The sequence below is a fragment of the Rhinatrema bivittatum genome, chromosome 1 (assembly GCF_901001135.1).
Source record: "Rhinatrema bivittatum chromosome 1, aRhiBiv1.1, whole genome shotgun sequence".
In the NCBI taxonomy this organism is placed as follows: Eukaryota; Metazoa; Chordata; class Amphibia; order Gymnophiona; family Rhinatrematidae; genus Rhinatrema; species Rhinatrema bivittatum.
The window spans coordinates 501,531,409-501,553,151 of NC_042615.1; the positions used below are offsets into that span (position 1 = coordinate 501,531,409).

At 52.4% G+C, this 21,743-nt stretch overlaps 1 protein-coding gene across 1 annotated transcript in view; it reads left to right on the forward strand.

The window, feature by feature from the left end:
* The window catches only part of HCFC1 (host cell factor C1), a 465,140-nt gene that overhangs the window by 45,700 nt on the left and 397,697 nt on the right, over window positions 1-21,743 (forward strand). The window contains exons 4-6 of the mRNA XM_029609928.1: window positions 190-398; window positions 507-591; window positions 3,727-3,833. Coding sequence (XP_029465788.1) covers window positions 190-398; window positions 507-591; window positions 3,727-3,833 — 401 coding nt within the window. The remainder of the gene's footprint in view (window positions 1-189; window positions 399-506; window positions 592-3,726; window positions 3,834-21,743) is intronic.

Genomic DNA, 21,743 nt, shown 5'->3' on the forward strand with positions numbered 1-21,743 from the left:
GGGGAAACAAACTATTGGTGTTGCTTGGTCTGGTGTAACAGGACTAATGGAAAGGAAATTAACAGTTAAGGAAACCTCTTCTTTCTTCCTGTAAATGTCACAGATGCAAAAAAGAAACAGGTGGTTTTCTTGTAATTACTGAATGGATTCTTTTAAATGCATACTTCTCTTCTTCCCCTACTTTTACAGGTATCTAAATGATCTGTATATCCTGGAGCTACGCCCAGGCTCTGGTGTAGTGGCATGGGACATACCCATCACATATGGTATTCTGCCGCCTCCCAGGGAGTCCCACACAGCTGTTGTATACACTGAAAAGGATAACAAGAAGTCTCGGTTGGTGATCTATGGTGGCATGAGTGGCTGCCGGCTGGGGGACCTCTGGACGCTTGATATTGGTAGGAGATATGAAAATGATAGGAAGAAAAATAAATAAACCTTTTTTTTTTTTTTTTTTGCTATTTCTCACTGGTTTAATTTCTGGGCTGTTTCTTTTCCGTCTGCAGAGACGCTGACATGGAACAAGCCTAACCTGAGTGGCGTGGCACCTCTCCCTCGCAGCTTGCACTCGGCCACCACCATAAGTAACAAGTAAGAGCTCCCTGCTTTCCTTAAACTCTGTGCAATCACCCTTCTCATAGGAGAATGCTACGATAGGGGGATATTCGCTCTGCTGATTGTGAAATAGTTTTTATTTATTTATTTATATGCTACTAATACCAAGTTGTGTAGCGGCTTACAAATAAACATACACATTAAAATGCAAAATGATGGACATAAAAATTAAAATCATAAAACAGTAACAAAATAACATCAAAACACAAATTCCCTGTATGTACCTGGATCAGTCCAGACAGCTGGGTTTTGCCTCCCTTCCAGCAGATGGAGACAGAGAAAAACTTTGAGAGCGCCCTCTCTTAACTTGATGTGCCACCTGCTGCTCCTCAGTATTTCTCTGTCTCCAGCAGATGAAGGTGGTGCAAAACCTGTGGTTCTAACCCAAGCTTGTCTTCAAAGCAAAAAGAAAAAAAAAAAAGAAGTTCTAAGGAGGCAGCGGCCTCCCGGGGAGTAGTTAGGTCCTGGTGGGACCATCCTCCCTGATCGCAGGCAAGAGACGAGCAGGGGTTGGGAACCCCCTCTCTAGCTCCTTGGGATGATAGAGTGGTCTAGTAAAAAAAAAAAAAAAAAAAAAAAAAAAAAGCTCTGTCTTTAATCGTTCTGCCTGTCTGAAGTTAAAAAAACCCCCCAAAAAACAAAACAGTTCCCTTTACGTACCCAGATCAGTCCAGACTCCTGGGTTTCCTGAACATACCCAGATCAGCCTAGACTGCCATATTATCAGAGTGTGCCACCTGCAGTCCCTCAGTATTTCTCTACCTCCAGCAGATGGTAGAGGTGCTAAACCTGCAGTTCTGACTGATTAGGATTTTTGGAGGACTTCTGCTCCCCGAGGTGCCAGGTTCCTGTGGAGGGCCATCCCTCGGGTTGAGCCCCCTGCCAGGTTTTAGCCCGGGACATCTGACAGCCAGGGGACTGCTCCCTCAGTGGGGCCTTGAAGCCCCTTCTGCCTGCCGGTTGAGATTCAGGGAAGTATCCCCCTGTTCCTGAACATACCCGTTCCATGTCAGTCAGTGGAACTTCCGTCTTTTATTAACTTAGCAGGATCTGATCCTAATGCGAGGGAGCTCAAATGTGTAGATGTTCAGAGAGCTTTATTGCGTTACCTCGAGATTACCAATGACTTTAGGAGGTCCGATCACCTCTTCGTGCTGTGGAGTGGTCCTAATAGAGGCTCCAAGGCTTCTAAAGCCTCTATTGCACAATGGTTGATGGAGGCTATTTCTTCCGCATATATTACACAGGGTCGTCCAGTTCTGGAAGGCTTGCGTGCTCACTCCACATGCTCGTGGGCAGAATCTCAACTTGTTTCCCCACAGGAAATTTGCAGAGCGGAGACTTGAAGTCGCTACATACTTTTGCAAGGCACTATCGCTTAGATGTCGGGGCTCCGGCAAACCCTTCCTTTGGCGAGAGTGTTTTGCGAGCGGGACTCTCCCATGTCCCACCCTGGGGTAAGGGCTTTGGTACATCCCAGGTGTCTGGACTGATCCGGGTATGTACAGGAAAAGGAAAATTGGTCCTTACCTGCTAATTTTCGTTCCTGTAGTACCATGGATTAGTCTAGATGCCCGTCTAGTGAGGAGTTTCCAGGTCGTGGGTGGAGAGCCCGCTCAATCTGTACTGTACTGTTGACTCTTGCCTTTTCTGAAGAAATGTATAGGTTTTTCAGTTTTATTCTTCATCTTCTTGGGGGGGGGGGGGGATGGACTTAGGTCAACGCATAATAAATGTTTATTCTATAAAATGATTCTCCTTGGGTTGAACAAATACTGAGAAGCAGCAGGTGGCACACCAGGTTGAGGCAGGGCGCTCTCAGTTTTTCTCTGTTTCCATCTGCTGGAAGGGAGGCAAAACCCTGCTAACTGGACTGATCCATGGTACTACAGGAACGAAAATTAGAAGGTAAGGACCAATTGTCCTATTTTTAAAGTAAGACCAAATAATACTTAATTACATCTTAGTAACTAAAACAAAAGGATTTTACAGAGGAAACAGCACATGAATTATCCTATGATGATGCATGTGATCTTTCAAAACCCCCTCTTCCTTTTCCAGTGCGAGTACATTCATTTTTGGATAATATGTCTGTTCAGAAAAAAGCATGTCAACCAGCAAAGAATCCTTTCCCACCTCCCTCCAGTATTTGATCCCAGTCGCTAGGTGTTCTAAATCCACTCCTTGGGACACATCTAGCCAGTCAGGTTTTCAGGCTATCCACAATAAATATGCATGAGATTTGCATGCACTGCTTCCATTGTGAGGAAATCAGTTTCATGCATGTTAATTATGGATATCCTGAAAATCTGACTGGCTAGGTGTGTCCTGAGGACTGAGTAGAGAACCAGTGCACTTCATGAAAAAAACCCCCCAAAACCCAGAATCAGTTACCCACATTTAGTGGTTTGTGGGAGTAACTTGGGTGTTGTGTCCATAATGTCTCACCAGAAGACAACACAGTGAGTATGTATGGAACTTGCATGGGTTTTATAACCTATGAAAAAATGACATGGGAAATCTAGCAAGAGGTGCTGCAACACTACCTTTTTGTACAATATGTTACAATTTGCAACAAATGAAACACTTGTCCTCTCTACAGAAGAATTTAGTTTCCTTATCCCCTAGATCAGTCCAGATGCATGAGTTTTTCTCCCCTATCAGCAGATGGAGACAGAGAAGAATGGCATTAGTGAGCTGTTACTTAAGTGAGTGTGCCACCTTCAGTCCCTGAGTATTCTGTCTCCACTATATGGTAGAAGTGTAAAACCTGCATTCGGACTGAAGACTTAACTTGCTCTCAGGGGTGTTAGACCCTGTTCAGTGTAAGGACAAGCGGGGGGTGGGTGGTGGTGGTAAGTGGCCCTTTGTTGGCGATATCCTAGGCTGGGGGAGGAATTAGATAACCAGTGATATAGTTCCCTCTGTTCCTGCCTACCTCTCTGATTCTGGCTCCTGGTCTGTTGGTGGGAGTGTGGATTGGTGAACCTATTTGTTTTTACCTATGAAAAAATGACATGGGAATTCTAGCAAGAGGTACTACAACAATTCTGTGTATTGTTCTCTTTAGCCTGTATATAAAACTTTTGTTGTGCTTTTATCCTTTCTAAGGATGTATGTTTTTGGAGGCTGGGTCCCGCTGGTTATGGATGATGTGAAGGTGGCGACTCATGAGAAGGAATGGAAGTGCACCAATACTCTAGCCTGCCTCAACTTGGGTATGCATTTTAGGACCACTTGTAGTGCTTCTTGTAGGAGTAGAGCATGCTGTGTGGGTATGTACCTGGTGAGATGGATGTTTTTACTCTATGCCAAATGCAAACCTGTTTGTATTTTCTTTGTTTTGATAAACCTTATCCTTCATCCATCCAGACCAGTTCAGATACATGGGTTATGCCTACCAACCAGCAGATGGAGACATAGACTAAAAGGCTTCCTGATATTGCCCCAAATAGGCTTTCATGCTGACCTATGTCTGCCAATATTCTGTCTCCAGCAGATGGTAGGAGTATATCCTGTGCTGTGAACTGAGGGTGAAGAACCTGAAATGTGTGGATGGTGGTTCAGTGGACGGAGGTGAATTTTGTACTTCCTCCCTCTGTTGAACATAGCCCTAGACCAGGGGGTTTACAGTTTACTGGATTTGGGCTTCCCGCTTTATGATAGCCCTCAACTTCTTTCCCTCCTCCTTTCTCTGGAATCTATTTTTTACTCAGTGGCATAGTAGTCAGTAAAAGGCGCACGTTCATTAAAGCATATTTCTGCGGACAAAACAAACTTCATCTAGTTTAATAATTTTAGGTTAAAGGGTTGCCAGTCTATCAGCTAGCAATTTGGCCATTCATTTTTTATCAAAATTTAATAGGGAGATAGGGTGATATGATGCAGGTAAAGTGGGTTCCCTGTACGTACCAGGATCAGTCCAGACAGTGGGTTATGTCCCCCTTCCAGCAGGTGGAGTCAGAGCAAATACCTTCAGTATTTCTCTGACTCCAGCAGGATGGCAGTTGGCTCCTTCGGTTCCTCAGTTTTCTTTCTCTGAGAATATTCCTTTCTTGATTTCTTTTTCTCCTTAGTTATTTATTTGGATGGATCTTATTTAAAACAAACAAACAAAAAAACCCCAAAAAATGTTTTTGGCTTACTGCTTTGGTTGCTCTGCTGCAGGCTTGCAGGCAGGGTTTTCTTTCAGTGGCAGACCAGTCTCTCGCTTTTCTTTATTGCTGTTTTTGGTCCCTGGGGTAAGTTGTAAGTTTTACTTTCACAGAAGTATCTTTTGCTGCCTTAGGGGTGAAGTTGGTGGTCCAACCTCTCCCCCTCGATATCGACCCGCTGCCCTGAGATGCCGATTCCTCGGGGCAGCCTCTAAGCTTCAGAGATGCGGCATTCCTCTAGCTTGAAGAAAATATTCTTAAGGGTCTTCCCTTAAGGGAATGGGTCAACTAAGTTACTTAGCAGCGCAGGACTCCTTCCCTGGCTGCCGGCAGTTCTTTCGGAGGTCTTTGCTTACTCTTATTTACCTCCATGCCGCGTTCGACGTGATGCAGTGTCTGTGGGGGAGCCCGGAGCACGGCTCTCCTGGGAAGGCTTGTGTGCTTGGTGCCTCCCTGGTGGGGAGGGCACCTCTAGCCTGCCGGGACGGTCAGTTTTGCCCTCAAACACGTGCCAGGCTTTGAGGAGGACAGCCCCGTTCCCGGCCAGCGTGGGAACGGTGGCCATTTTGGATCCGGAGTTGCCTCCTCCGGCGCAGTCTCCTGTCGGCTCAGCCCCCGACCGGGCTCATTCTCCGCTGGTTCTCATTCTGGTTAACCTCTCCGACTCAGAGCCATCCCCGGTTCACCCCCTCCGGCCATCCCTCCTCCAGAGCCTTTTTCCACAGAATTCATTCTGCTCATGCATAGTGCTTATTTGGCCAGGCTCAATCAGCACCAGGACGCTGCTCTGGTTCCCCCTCCTGCTAAGGTGGACAGACTGGGGGATTTCCCGGACCCCGGAGGGGCACCGTGGGGATTGAGACTGCCGCGTTCAGTTGCGGCTCCAGGAGACCCTGGCTCTGCCGGGCCAGCGGCTCCCTCTGAGTCCTCCAGGGTACAGCCAGTTTCTCTTCCAACCGGTCCTACCTGCGTTTGCTGGTCCCTGCAGTGGACCCGGATTTGGTTGACTCTGCGCCCCCGGCGCAATTCGAAGGAGATGATCCTCGAGTCCTCCGCCTTTTCCAGAGAATGAGCTGGATGTTCTCATTTCACATGCCTTGGCCGAGTTGGATATTGAGGCTCCCCAGGATGCTCCTGGTACCAGCACAGCACCGACGAGAGTGGACCCCGTCCTGGTGGGGCTCAAGCCACCTTTCCTGTTCATCCTATGCTCCTCCAATTGCTGTCCAAGGAGTGGGAGGCTCCGGAGGCTTCTCTACGGGTTGGCAGAGCTATGGACAACCTGTACCCGCTTCCCGAAGACTCCCTGGATCTGCTTAAAGTATCGCGGGTGGATGCTGCAGTTTCAGCGGTTACGAAGAAGACTATTATTCCAGTGACTGGAGGAGCGGCCATCAGAGATTTGCAGGACCGCAAACTTGAGATATATTTGAAGAGGGTTTTGAGGTGTCCGCCTTGGGAGTTTGGGCTGCTGTCTGTAGCTCCCTGATGCAGCGAGCAGGGCTCCGGTGGCTCAAACAACTGCTTGGCGCCCAAGAATTGCTTCCAGGGGAGGCACAACAGGGCGGAAAGGCTGGAAGCAGCCATAGCATATGGTCGGATGCGCTGTATAATCTTCTCCAGGTGCTGGCTAGCTCCATGGTGTTCGTAGTCTCAGCCAGACACCTCCTCTGGCTCAGAAACTGGGCCGTGGATTCCTCCTCCAATTCTCAACTTGGCTCCCTCCCTTTCAAGAGTAAATTGCTGTTTGGGGAGGAGTTGGATCGACTCATCAAATCGCTCGGGGAGAATAAGGTGCATAAGTTACCGGAAGATCATCCTCTGAGCTCCAGGACTTACAGCTTTCCACGGAACCGTTTCAGAGGGCAACGGCGCTTCGCCAGGGGCAGCCGGTACCCCACAGGCCTGCCTCATCGCAATTGCAGTCCGGTCTCATTCCTTTCGTGATCGAAGATTAGTCAGAGACGCCCTCGCCCAAGGGACGCTCTTCAATTCCTCAGATAGGAGGCTGCCTTTTGCTATTCTACGAGGAGTGGGCCACAATTACCTCAGACCAGTGGGTCCTTGATATTCTAAAGCACGGTTACGCTTTAGAGTTTGCTCGACCTCTCAGAGGTCGGTTTGTCTCCTCCCCTTGCGGATTAAAGAAACAGGACACAGTGTGACAGATGCTGGACTGGCTTCGGGAGTGGGGAGCCATTCTTCCTATGCCAGTGACGGAACAAGGGCTCAGCCATTATTCTGTCTACTTTGTAGTCACCAAGAAGGAGGGCTCCTTTCGGCCGATCCTGGATCTCAAGCTGGTCAACAGGGCTCTCAAGGTTCCTCACTTCAGGATGGAAACCCTACGCTCCGTGATTGCGGCATTGCACAAGGGAGAGTTCCTAGCGTCCTTGGATCGGACGGAGGCCTATCCGCATATTCCCATACAGCAGGAACACCAGCGCTTTCTCCACTTCTAGATTTTGGGTCAGCACTTCCAGTTCCAGGCCCTGCCATTCGGCCTGGCAACCGCTCCTCGCACATTTACCAAGGTGATGGTAGTGGTGGCGGCGACCCTGCGGAAGGAAGGGATTCTGGTCCATCCCTACTTGGACGACTGGCTCATCCGGGCAAAGTCCCAGGGACTTGTGCCCAGCACTCGGTGGAGCGAGTGTTACTCCTCTTCCAATCGCTCGGTTGGGTCATCAATTTTACCAAGAGCAGCCTCGCTCCATCCCAGTTGCTCGACTTTCTGGGAGCTCATTTCGACACCAAGGAGGGCACGGTCTCTTTGTCCGGACAAGGCCCAATCGCTCTTCCCTGTACGTACCAGGATCAGTCCAGGACACCTGGGTTGTGACTCCGCACCAGTAGATGGAGACAGACTAAAACTTGTGGGCGGAGCCATATATGCCCCTGCGCCAGTCACAGCCCCTCAGTCTCACTCTGTCTCCAGCAGATGGTGCAGGTGCGGTCACAGCTCCTTCCTGCCCTGGTTCTGGTACTCCTTCAGGGTTGGTTATTTTTTTCTTGGTTTTAGGCCAGTTAGGCTACGGTGGTTTTTTAATTGGGTCCTTTTGCTAAATTGTCCCTGACGTCACGTCCGCCCTGCCTCCCAGGGGGGTTGAGAGGTCCTGAGGGGACTACCCTCCCCCGGTTGAGGCCGCTGCTAGGGTCGAGGACCCGGCTTTTTCCAAGTAGCAGCGTCAGGGGTGACACCGGGGAGCCCGGTTTTTCTCACCCCTGCTGGATTAGGGCTCCAGGACCTTGGTCAGCGACAGGTTTTTTGGGGGGGGCGCTGCTGACAGGGGGGAGGCCGTTTCGGGCAAATTTTTATTTTATTTGCTGCCGTTGCTCCCCATCTTCATGCCGTTTTCGCCGGCATGCCTCGCGGTTCGACTTGCCGGGCCTGTGGCTCGGCGCGCGCGGGCCTATGCGCAGCCTGCATCCCGGGCGATGAGGGGTCGTCCGGGGCGCCTCGGGGGGCTCGTTCGCGACCGGTAGAGAGGCCCCAGGAGCTTTTCCCGCTCAGTGCGGGTGTGGCGGCCATTTTGGCCACGGGCCGCGAAATGGCGCGGGAAACGGCAGGGCCTGTGGCCCTGCCTCCCGCGCTTTCTCCTCAGCGAATCGCGACGGAGAGGGGTCCCTCGGGGGACCCGGGGTACCCGGGGAGTCCCGCTGAGGTTTCTTCCGATTCCGGATCGTTTTCAGAGGACTTTGCGCTTTTGCTGCGCAAAGTCCTGAAATATAAGAAATGCAAGCGCGGCCGGAGGGAATCCCGCAAGGCTCCACGGCTGAAAAAGTCCAAGAGGCCATCGGGGGTTGCGGAGGTGCCCCCGAGCGCTTCGAGAGGGAAACGGCCTCCGCGTGGCGTCCCACAGGAGGCGGACTCAGATTTCTCCACGGGGGCGGACACTGATTCCCCTGAAGAGCCCCTAAAGGGGGCCGACGAGGTGGCAGCGGACGGATCTGCTCCGCCCGGCGCAGGAAAAGGATCACAGGCAGTGGAGGGAGACGATCCCAAGGTGGTCCGGCTCTTCCGCAGGGAGGAACTGCCACCTAATTCCGGCCATTCTCCAAGAGCTGGGAATAGAGGCCCCTCCGGTAGTGGTTCGGCAGGAGGCGAACATGGATCCGGTCCTGTTAGGCCTCACGGGCCCGGCAGTTGCCTTTCCGTTTCATTTTTCTTCCACGGACATCTTGTTCCGCGAATGGGACACTCCAGAATTGGGTCTGAAGGTCAGCAAAGCCATGGACAAGCTTTACCCGCTCCCGGAGGATGCGCTGGACCTTCTCAAACTGCCCAAGGTGGATTCAGCGGTCTCTGCGGTAACGAAGAGATCCACCATCCCAGTCACGGGAGCGACAGCCCTCAGGGATCTTCAGGACAGGAAGCTGGAACTTCAGCTTAAGAAGATTTTCGAGGTTTCCGCGCTCGGAGTACGAGCCGCCATCTGCACGAATTTTGCTATGCGAGCTAGCTTGCGCTGGGCACAGGTTCTACAGGCCAATGCGGATCTTTCTGCAGGCGAGGCAGCGCAGGCGGATAAGTTGGAAGCGGCAATAGCTTATGGCGCAGATGCGCTCCATGATCTGCTGCGCACTTCGGCAAGATCTATGGTGGCTGCTGTTTCGGCGCGCCGCCTCCTGTGGCTACGTAACTGGGCTGCGGACGGCTCTTCCAAGGCTCACCTAGACGATTTAATGATGTCCCTGGGGGAAAACAGGGCTTTCAGGCTGCCCGAGGATAGATCCAGGTCGCATTCTTCGTTTTCAGCTAGATCCCGCTTTCGGGGTTCCCGGAAGTCGCGTCCTCAGAGGTCGTCCGGGCAATCGTATAGGTCTTCTTCCTCCCGTACCCCGCAGTGGCAACAGCAGTCCTTTCGGGGGAAGCGCTTCGGACGGCAAGGCGGACCCCTGGCGATCACAGGGGCCAAGTCTTCACAATGAAAGGTGGTCGGCCCATCTCCCGCCGCAGCCCCAGCACTCCGTTCCCAACGTTGGGGCGCGGTTGATGTCCTTTTTCGAGAGATGGGCCGGTGTAACCTCGGACCAGTGGGTCCTCAGCGTGATAAGACATGGCTGCGCGTTAGATTTTGCTCGCACTCCAGCGGACAAGTTCCTCGTCTCGCCCTGCAAGGCCCCCGAGAAGAAGGTGGCGGTGCTAGACACCATCCGACGCTTGGAAGGCTTAGGTGCTATTTCCCCCGTCCCGGTCAGCCAACACGGCAAGGGCCGTTATTCCATCTACTTCATCGTCCCAAAGAAAGACGGCACGTCCAGACCAATTCTGGATCTCAAAGGGGTAAACCGATGCCTTCGCGTTCCTCACTTCAAAATGGAGACGATTCGATCAGTCATCGCCGCGGTTCGGCCCGGCGAGTTCCTGGCCTCCCTGGATCTCACGGAGGCGTATTTTCACATAGGCATTCAGCCATCGTTCCAACGCTTCCTCAGGTTCTGCATTCTAGGACGGCATTACCAGTTTCGGGCGCTCCCGTTTGGGCTCGCGACGGCCCCCCGTACATTCACGAAGGTGATGGTGGTGGTGGCAGCGCAGTTGCGCCAGGAAGGTCTCCTGGTCCATCCTTACCTGGACGATTGGTTGATTCGGGCGAAGTCCGAGAATCAGTGTCGGACGGCGGTGGCCAGGGTCCTCCATCTTCTGCAGTCCCTAGGATGGGTGGTCAACTTCAGCAAGAGTCAACTGGCACCCACGCAGACCTTGGAATATCTGGGAGCAGTGTTCGACACGAAGCAGGGCAAGGTGTTCCTGTCGCCCGACCGGGTATGCAAACTGCAATCTCAAGTTCGGCGCTTATTGTCTCTCCGCCAACTGCGAGTCTGCGACTACCTTACGGTCCTAGGGTCTATGGCTTCAACGCTGGCGCTGGTGCCCTGGGCATTCGCTCATCTGCGACCATTACAGTCGTCCTTACTGTCCTGCTGGAAGCCGGTTTCGGAGGAATTCCATCTACCACTTCCTCTAGCGGGACGCGCGAGGTCCAGCCTGCTCTGGTGGCTGGATCCCAGTCATCTGTCGTCTGGAGTTTCCCTTCTGGTACCCGATTGGACAGTGGTAACCACGGATGCCAGCCTCTCCGGTTGGGGAGCGGTCTGCCTAGGGAGCTCGGTCCAAGGCCTATGGTCAGTGTCACAAGCCCAGTGGTCTATCAATCGCCTAGAGACCAGAGCGGTCCGTCTGGCCCTGCAAGCCTTTCTGCCGTTGCTGCGAGGAAAGGCGGTCCGAGTGTTGTCGGACAACGCGACCACCGTGGCATACATCAACCGCCAGGGCGGAACAAGGAGCCCCCAGGTAGCGGAGGAGGCTCAGCGCTTGATGGCCTGGTCAGAGCTGCATCTCAGCAACATAGCAGCATCTCACATTGCGGGAGTCGACAACGTTCAGGCGGATTTTCTCAGCCGTCATCGCCTAGATCCCGGAGAGTGGGAGCTGGGGGACGCGGCGTTCCTTCTCATTTGCGAAATGTGGGGTGTGCCCCACATGGATCTGATGGCCACGTGGCACAACGCAAAAGCCCCGCGCTTTTACAGTCGACGTCGAGAACGGGGGGCAGAAGGCGTCGACGCGTTGGTACTTCCCTGGCCGACGGATGTGTTACTCTACGTGTTTCCCCCGTGGCCGATGATCGGCAAGATTCTACGGCGCATAGAATTGCACCCGGCCAATGTGATCTTGGTGGCACCGGAGTGGCTGCGCCGGCTGTGGTTCGCGGACCTCGTCCAGCTGGCGGTAACGGCACCTCTTCGGCTCCAAGGCATGGTGGGCCTACTCCATCAGGGCCCCGTCTGTTTGGAGGATGCGGATCACTTCTATCTCACGGCATGGCTTTTGAGAGGAATCGGCTGAAGAGAAAAGGTTACTCAGATGCGGTGGTGGCTACGTTGCTGCGTTCCAGGAAACAGTCGACGTCTCTGGCTTATGTCCGTGTTTGGGTGGTCTTTGAAGAATGGTGCGTGCAGCGTGGGGTGGACCCCACTTCGGCTTCCGTCTCCGACATTCTGGCGTTCCTCCAGGCAGGTCTGGCCAAAGGTCTGGCGTGCAGTTCTCTGCGGGTCCAAGTGGCGGCGCTTGGTTGTTTGCGAGGTAAGGTCCGTGGTACGTCCCTGGCGCTTCATCCGGATATTTCTCGTTTCCTTCGGGGTGCTAAGCACCTTCGCCCTCCATTGCGTCTCCCTTGTCCGGCTTGGAACCTCAATTGGGTTCTCTCCGCTCTATGCACGGCGCCGTTTGAGCCCTTGAAACGCGCAACTCTTAAGGATCTTACTTTGAAAACGGCGTTCTTGGTGGCGATTGCCTCGGCACGGCGTGTTTCCGAGTTACAGGCCCTGTCCTGTAGGGAACCTTTCTTGCGTATTTCAGATTCCGGAGTTTCTTTGCGGACGGTTCCCTCCTTTCTTCCGAAAGTGGTGTCGTCTTTTCACGTGAATCAATTGGTGAAGCTGCCCGCTTTTGCGGGGAGGGAGTCCTCCGTTCCAGAAGCAAGGGAATTGCGGAAGCTTGACGTGCGGAGATCCCTCCTTCGATATCTGGAGGTCACTAATCCGTTTCGTGTCACAGATCATCTGTTTGTCCTGTTCTCTGGTCCAAAGAAAGGGGCCGCAGCGTCACGCATGACGATCGCCCGTTGGCTCAAGGAGGCCATTGGTTCAGCGTACTTGGTGCGGGGAAAACCACTTCCCGTGGGCCTTAAGGCTCACTCGACTCGTTCTCAAGCGGCGTCTTGGGCGGAAGCTTCGCAGGTGTCGCCTCAAGAGATTTGCAGGGCGGCTACCTGGAAGTCGTTGCATACCTTTATCAGGCATTACCGGTTGGATGTCCGGGCTACCGATTCCGGGGGTTTTGGAGAGAGGGTACTCCGAGCGGGACTCTCTGCTTCCCACCCTCAGTAGGTTGCTCTGGTACATCCCAGGTGTCCTGGACTGATCCTGGTACGTACAGGGAAAGGAAAATTAGTTTCTTACCTGATAATTTTCGTTCCTGTAGTACCAAGGATCAGTCCAGGATCCCGCCCGCAGTGCTGCGCTGAAGTAATGGAGAGTCCGCTCATTGTTCTGAATTATTCTGTTCCGCTTGTTTAGCTTTCTCGGTTGGAGAGTCCGTTTCCAGGAGGGGTGTTTCTTCCCCGTTCTATTAGCGGTTTATAGCTAGTTTAGTTCTCTGGTTGTGTTCTACTTTGACATTCCGTATGACTGAGGGGCTGTGACTGGCACAGGGGCATATATGGCTCCGCCCACAAGTTTTAGTCTGTCTCCATCTACTGGTGCAGAGTCACAACCCAGGTGTCCTGGACTGATCCTTGGTACTACAGGAACGAAAATTATCAGGTAAGAAACTAATTTTCCTCTCCGGAGCTCTATTATGGAACATGTTTTTGTCAAAGTTTCTAGAAACTTTGACTGGCACACTGAGCATGCCCAGCATGCCATGATCCCTGTCTCCACAGGGGTCTCCCTTCAGTCTCTTTTTTTTTTCCACGCTGCAGTTTGCCTCGCGTTTAGGAGCTCTGAGATTTTTTTCTCACAACTTTTCACGGAAAAACTTGAAGTTTTACTTCACAAATAATTTCCCTACACGGGTCTCCCTTTGTGTACATTTTTTTTTTTTCTCTCCCTATGTCTATCACACTCGGTCCGCCCCACGATGCCCATGGGTGTTCTTGCTGTCTTCCACCTGGTCCTCGATGTCAGTTCCCATTGATGTCGTGGAAGCCGCTATCAACTCCATCGCTTCCACCATCGATGCAGTCTAGGTCGCCGTCGGGGCCTCAGTGACCTCGACTAAAGAAAATGCTCCATAATTCGGGATCTCAACCAGAGCCCTGTGCAAAACAACGTCAGGAGCAGTAGAGGCACGGTGACCGTCCGTCACCGATGCCATCCAGGACAGCGGTGGCAGCTTCCTCGGTGCTGGAGACTGACTGGGCCAAGCACTGAGAGAAATATTGTCGCCGGCACCAACAGGGTTCCGCGTTCGGTGCTGGCACGATATCGCATTGGCATCTATGTCCATCGAGCCAGTTGCGAAGCGGGCCCAGGTACAAGTCTCCATGCTCCTCTGCACCCGAGGCGTTCCCCACCGGTGTCTGGTACTGAGTCACCACAGATCCATGTGGAAGTGCCATTAACGCCTAGCCTGTCTCCCCCTGTAGCTGCGTTACCTATACCAACTTCCAGGGTGGAGTTGGATGTCCTCGTCTGCCAGGCTGCTTTTGATGCCTTCTGGAGTCTACAACCTCAATCGATGCAGGCCCCCTTACCGGCACCAACACCGGAGCCATCGATATTCGCACCATTGCGACACCACCTCGTTACCCTACCAAAGACAGCCTAAGTCATCGACGCTGACTCGTCCTTCTGAGCCTCCTTGGGTCCCTATACCTATCCTGGGATCCTCAAAGGGCGATGGGGACTCTAACCGCAGGTGCCACAGCTGCCATTCCCATTGGGCTTGAACGTGCTGTTAGCCCGGCGGCAACGGCAGCAGGGAAGGAAGAGTAGCAGGAGAGACCGGGAGCATGAGACACACCTGCCGGTGCTTGGCGACACACTGGTGTGTTGCGACACACCGGTTGAGAATCGCTATCTATACAATGATTTGTATCTATTTTCAATCATGGAAGTGGCCCCCACATTTTTCCCTATACTCTGAAAATAGTCATCCCATTTGGATTTGTCCCATTGAGCCTTCAAATCTCCTTCCCATGCTTTAATGTGAGGGTCAGAATAAGGATCCTCATCTGTTAATGCTTTTGTAGATTTTAGAGATCAATTTGGGGGCTTTTGAGTCATTGTGCAAAGTCCCTGAAATAGAGAAGCCCCTTTCGTTAGTTCTCGTTTAGCTTCTTTTGTATTGAAAAAATGGTGTAACTGTGCATATGCCAGGAAATCCTTATGTGATATCCCATACCCTGACTGAAGTTCTGCAAAGGGGATCATTGTGCCCGCCATCCAAATCTGACCCACCCTTCATATCCCCTTCTCTTCCCACTTTTTAAAGACCTCATAGTTCCTATCATTGGAAAAGCCTTCCAGATACCTTATCTGGGTTGGAAAAAACACCCCTTCTTTCTTTACTATTTTTGACCGCCACTTTGCCCAAAGTGCAAATGTGCATCTCAGGGAAGGTGTAATATTTAATTCCCCTATATTCGGCAGTTTTCGTCTCCAGAATAAACTAATTATTGGAGTATATCCTAGTGTAGTTTGTGCAATGATCATCTGTTGCTTTTGATTCTGTTCCAAATTGCATTCCACCACGGTCTGTAATTGAGAAGCTATATAGTAATGAATGAGATTAGGAACAACCAAGCCACCTTCCGCTTTTGTTATGTAGAGAACCTTTCTTGCAACCCTAGGAGGGTGCCTTTTCCATATAAAGGAAAAAAAAACCTGTTGCTGCAGTATTTTAAAATATGCATCTGTTAGAACACATGGCAATGCCTGGAACAAATAATTTAGCCTGGGTAGCTAATTCATCTTAATCACCGCTATTCTGCCCATCCATGAAAACTGAAGTCTGTCCCATTTGCTGAGATCTGCTTTAAGTGCCCGGGATAGAGGTTCATAATTAACTTTAAGTAAATCATTTTGTTCCTGAACATACCCAGATCAGTCCAGAGAAGTGGGTTGTGTATCCCTACCAGCAGACGGAGTCAGAGAGCAAAACTTTGGGCACTGCCTTATATACTATAGTGCCACTTGCAATCCCTCAGTATTTCTCTGACTCCAGCAGATGGTAGAGATACACCTGCAGTCTTAATGTTTTTAGTTTGAGTTTTTCAGGTTAGTTAGTTCCCTGTACGTACCCGGATCAGTCCAGACAGTGGGTTATGTCCTCCTTCCAGCAGATGGAGTCAGAGCAAAAAAAACCAAACCTGAAAGAATGGCCCCTAATAGGTTGGAGCACACTCTGTGTCCCTTCATTACTTTTCTCTGACTCCAGCAGATGGCAGGGGACACTTTCGGCTTCCCAGCATTTCTTATTACATTTTATTTTTCTTACTTTTATGGTATAGATCAACTTTAAAAAAAAAAATTTAATTTACACGCTTAAGTTTCTCACTTCTCCCAAGCATTCTGGACTTGCAAGTAGAACTTGATAGGGACACTTTCTTCCTTTCCTGTCTGTTTTTTGGGGGTAAGTGTTATATTTTCTGTAATTTCTTTTTTTCAGCATTTGGCACGGTGAATGTTGGTGGCTCCAACCTCTTCCCCCCTCAGCAGCTCACCCTGAGAAGTCGTTTCATTGGGCCGTGTAGACAGAGAGGCGCCATTCTTCTGTCCAGCTCTTGCAGAGACTGCTGCTGACTTCGGGAGAGCGATTTTTTTCACTCTCCCATGCAGCGCTCGGCGCGATGTGCAGCCTGCGGGGAGTCGGGCCGACTCTCCCGCGACTGCCTCTGCTCGGACTGCCTCCCCGGCGAGGATGGTTCGTCCACCTCGGAGGGCCGTCCGATTTCACGCGCTTCTGCGCGCCTGCCCTTGAGGAGGCCGGCTCCGTCCCGTTCTCAAGAAGTCTGTCACTGTCTGTAGGTTGGTGGACAATAACCCATGTGTCTAGGCTGGTCTGGCTGCATTCAAGGAAAGGAAATTATCAGGTAAGAACAACATTTTTTTCCTTCCTTTCCTCTCCATAAGCAGCTGATAAGCTGGTTGTTTGAAAACAAGACCCAAACCTCTGTTCCCTGTACGTACCTGGATCAGTCCAGACCGTGGGTTATGTCCCCATTCCAGCAGATGGAGTCAGCCAAAGCTTTGAGGGGGCATCACCATAAGTACTACTACCCCCTCTGCAGGAGTTCAGTATCTTCTGACTCCAGCAGATGCGAGTAGGGGAATCTGGGCTTGCTCCCGATTACCTGTAACCATTGTTCCCTTGATTGGGTTTTTTCTTCTCTTACTTCGTGGTACCCAAGAAGGATGACTCCTACCGGCCCATCCTGGACTTGAAGGAAGTCAACAAATCCCTCCGGGTGGTTCGGTTTCGGATGGAAACGCTGCGCTCGGTGGTGGCGGCGGTGCATCGAGGGGAGTTCCTAGCCTCCTTGGACCTGACGGAGGCCTACACGGAATCGGGAGGTTCGGGTCCTATCGGACAACGCGACCACGGTGGCCTACATCAACCGGCAGGGCGGCACTCGCAGTCCACAGGTCGCGCTCGAAGCAGCCATGCTGATGCAGTGGGCGGAACGACATCTGGTCCGTCTGGCGGCCTCGCGCATCGCGGGCGTGGACAACGTCCAGGCGGATTTCCTCAGTCGCCAGCGCCCCGGGGAATGGTCCCTCTCCGAGGCGATGCAGCTGCTTGTTCGCCGGTGGGGAACTCCCCACAGGGGTCTAATGGCGTCCGCGCAAAACGCAAAGGCTCCCCGTTTCCTCAGTCGTCGAAGAGAGCGAGGAGCAGAGGGTGTGGATGCTCTGGTGCTCCCGTGGCCGGACCATCTTCTTCTCTATGCGTTCCCGCCATGGCCTCTGGTGGGAAGACTACTCCGCAGAATAGAAGCTCATCGGGGACTCGTGCTCTTCGTCGCACCAGAATGGCCACGGAGACCCTGGTTTGCGGACCTTCTCCAACTGGTGATCGACGGCCCCATCCGCCTGGGACATCTCCCTCGCCTCCTGCATCAGGGCCCGGTATTTTTCGACCAGGCAGAACTCCTCTGTCTTGCGGCCTGGCTTTTGAGAGGCAACGTCTCCGCTGCCGAGGTTACCAGGAGGCGGGAGTGTCAACGCTCTTGCGTTCCAAGAAGACTTCGACGTCGGCGACCTACGTTCGGGTCTGGAAGGTTTTCGAACTGTGGTGCACCGACCAGAACACGAGACCCACAAAGGCTTCGGTTCCTCAGATCCTTCAGTTTCTACAAGCGGGGGTAGACAAGGGGCTCGCCTATAATTCACTGCGAGTTCAGGTGGCCGCCCTTGGGTCGCACCCGGATATTATGCGTTTCCTCAAGGGTGTCAAGCATTTGCGACCTCCGGTCCGGGAACCTTGTCCCGCTTGGAGTCTTAACCTCGTGCTCCGCTCTATGTCGGAACCTCCGTTCGAACCATTGCGCAATGCGACGATTAAGGACCTCACTCTCAAGACAGTGTTTCTGGTGGCCATTTGCTCCGCTCGACGCATCTCGGAACTGCAGGCCCTGTCGCGTAGAGAACCCTATCTCCGCTTCTCTGACTCCGGAGTTTCGCTCCGCACTGTTCCCTCCTTCCTTCCGAAGGCGGTGTCTGCGTTCCATGTGAATCAGACGGTGGAACTGCCGTCTTTCTCGTCGTCTGAACCAAGGGCTCTCCGACTTCTGGATGTCAAGCGCGCTCTGCGTATCTATCTGGAGGCTACGAATGAGTTCCGGACTTCCGACCATCTCTTCGTACTTTGGCCCGGTCCTCGGAAGGGTTCCCAGGCCTCAAAGACGACCGTGGCCCGATGGCTGAAAGCCAGCATTGCCGCTCCTTACACTGGGGCGGGGCGGACTCCCCCGCCCGGCATCGGGGCGCATTCTACGCGTTCGCAGGCGGCTTCCTGGGCGGAGACTCGTTCGGTCTCCCCACAGGAAATCTGTCGTGCGGCCACCTGGAAGTCGTTACATACGTTCTCGAGGCACTATCGTCTACACCTCGCCTTCTTCTGTCTCTGGGCATTTTGGCGAGCAGGTTCTCCGAGCAGGCCTCGCAGGACCCCACCCGGTTTAGGGAAGCTTGGGTACATCCCACGGTCTGGACTGATCCAGGTACGTACAGGGAAAAGAAAATTATTACTTACCTGCTAATTTTCGTTCCTGTAGTACCATGGATCAGTCCAGACGCCCACCACTTCTGGGTTGTAATCCTGCTCAGCTGTCTTCTATGGGGCGATAGTGATCATTCCTGTTTTTTTTTCACGATTTCTCAGTTCTCACTGTATTTCGCAGTCCCTCTTGGGGTTGGCGTGCTGTATTCATGTCCTCCTACCCGTTGGTGGGAGGGTTACAGTTCATTCTTTGGGTGTGAGGCTGTTTGTTGCCGTTCACTTTAAACTTGATCCAATACGGGGGTTTGTTTGTTTACTCGGGCTTTGATATACTCGATACTGAACTCCTGCAGAGGGGGTAGTAGTACTTATGGTGACGCCCCCTCAAAGCTTTGGCTGACTCCATCTGCTGGAATGGGGACATAACCCACGGTCTGGACTGATCCATGGTACTACAGGAACGAAAATTAGCAGGTAAGTAATAATTTTCTTTTTGTTTTTGGGAGATTGGTGGTGGTGGTGGTGGGGAGGGGATGACGAGGGCTGTTAAGGGCACAAACCAACACATTTTTCCTGAACACACCCAGATCAGTCCAGAAAAGTGGGTTGTATATCCCTACCAGCAGGTGGAGTCAGAGAACAATTAGAACTTTGGGCACTGCTACATAACGAGCGTGCCACTTGCAGTCACTCAGTATTTCTCTGACTCCAGCGGGTGGTACAGATGCACACCTGCAGTCTTTAGTTATATTTTTTATTTAGTTAGTTTGAATTTAATTATTTGGTTTACGGTCGCTTCCTGAGGTGTTAGGCGCCTTCGTAGGCCATCCCTCAGTTGAAGCTGGGCATCCGGGGAATTGGATATTCTTGTCAGGGTTTCGCCCGCCACAGTTCGGTGTCTGACGACCAGGGGCTCCAGGCTACTCTCCATCTCTGCTACAGCTGCTCCCTTGTCTCCTGCAACAGCTTTTCTCTGTGTCTTGGTAACGTTTAATTAAAAAAAAAACAAAAAAACAAAAACGCTGTTCCCTGTACGTACCAGGATCAGTCCAGACTGCTGGGTTATGCCTCCCCTCCAGCAGATGGAGTCAGAGAGAAAACTGAAAGCACCCCCTAGATATACTGGTGTGCCACCTGCCATCCTTCAGTATTTCCTCTGACTCCAGCAGATTGAGAGGCATAACCTGCGGTCCTGTCTGTTCTGACTAAAACAATCTTTCAGATGTTCTTTATGATTTTTATAACTCTGCTGGCTAGATCAACTGGTTTTATTCTCTTCCTTGCTTAGTGTAAAAAAAAAAAAAAAAAAAAAAAAAAGTTGATATTTTTGTAGCAGTTGTTTGTTGGTTTTGCTAGCGCAGCGTACAGGCAGGCACTGAGAGCTTGGCTTTCGTTGTTTTACCCGGATTAGTGTCCCTTTTGGTCTTGGGGGAAAGTTTACCGGTGGGCCGGTCACCCTCCCCCCCCCCCCCCCCAGAAGTACAGTGATTCCAGACTTTGATCTGAAGAGGGCTTTACTTGAAAAAAAAAAAAAAAGAGAGTGAATAAAAAGTGCAGGACACATAAGCCCTGTTGGTAGCAGGCAGTGATCCATTTCCAGCCCTAGCCTGCCGCGCTGGTAATTAGCCTGACCAGGGACTCCGGAGGGGGTGGAGGTTTTCACCCGGCGTTAGAGGCGCTTGCACAGGGCTCCTATTTTTGGCGCGCTTTTCTTCTGCCTCCTCGATGCCGCGTTCTTCGGCCTGCACGGCCTGCAGTAGGGCGGGGGCGCGACTCTCCCGGGAGGGTCTCTGCTCCCGCTGCATTCCCGGGGGCGAGGGACCCTCCCTGGGGCCGAGCGCAGCCCGCAGCGGCGCGGATCCGTCCTCCTCGGCGCCGCGATCGTCGGCCCCGCCTCCCAGTGAGGGGGAGCCGGCGGCCATCTTGTCCACAAGGCAGCATGTTGATTCTGCCTCTGAGGAGGAGGATTTTCCTCCGCTTTCACCGCCGGCTTTGAGTCCTCATAGTGGCTCCAAATTTGATGCCCCAAGAGCCCCCCCCCCTTCCGGTGCGTCCCGTGGGGGGATCAATTAAAAGGAAGGTGCCTTTCTCCTCCAAGTTTGTGCTGTTGATGCACCAGGCTTTTTTGGAGGCAGAAGCAGGCTGGGAGCCAGACAAACCCCCCCCCCCTCTAAAAGTGCCTAAGGTGTCCTCGGTGCAGGACAAATCGGGAGACCAGGAAAAGGCTGAAGCTCCGGGCAAATCAGGAGCTTGTTCCCTTGGGGGTGCCGACGATCTGGGGTTCCCGGATCTCACCCAGGGCTCACCGGATGGGGCAGGGGCCAACATCTCCGACGCTCAGGGGTCTCTCGAAGGGGACGACCCCCTGGTTTTACGCCTGTTTGGCAGGGACGAGCTGAACTATTTGATTCTTCATGTTTTGAAGGAGCTGGAGATCCCAGCGCCGCAGCAGGACACGGATACTTCCACTGGGGACGTAGCTATGGCGGGTCTGAGAGTCCCCCCGCAAACCTTTCCCTTGCACTCTAAGGTATTACAGATCGTATCTAAGGAATGGGAGGTTCCAGAGGCATCCCTGCGTGTTAGCAGGGCAATGAATAAGTTATATCCTCTGCCCTCGGATTCGTTAGAGATTTTTAAGGTCCCTTCGGTGGACTCGGCAGTCACTGCGGTGGTTAAGCATACTATCATTCCCGTCACGGGAGGGGTAGCCTTGAAAGATCTCCAGGACCGGAAGTTAGAGGTCCTATTAAAGCGCATTTTTGAGATAGCGGCTTTAGGAGTCCGGGCTGCGGCTTGTAGCAGTATGGTCCAGAGGGCCACACTGCGCTGGGTGCAACAATTACTAACCACCCAAGAACTCCCACCGGAAGAGGCGGAGCAGGCCAATTGTGTGGAAGTGGCGGTTGCTTATACAGCGGATGCCCTGTATGATTTGCTAAGGACCTCGGCCTGCACTATGTCCTCGGCTGTTGCGGCCAGACGACTATTGTGGCTCCGTCGTTGGTCGGCAGATGCCTCTTCTAAGTTGCGACTAGCTTCTTTTCCCTTTAAGGGGAAGTTGTTGTTTGGTGAGGAGTTGGATCAACTCATCAAAGACTTGGGAGACAATAAGGTGTATAAGTTGCCGGAGGACAAGCCCCGACAATTGCGGTCTTTCGGAAACACGCGGTTCAAGGGCAACGCCGGTTTCGCACGGGAAGGGGTGGATCTTTTCCCCAAAGGCAGCAGGGCCCCAGGTC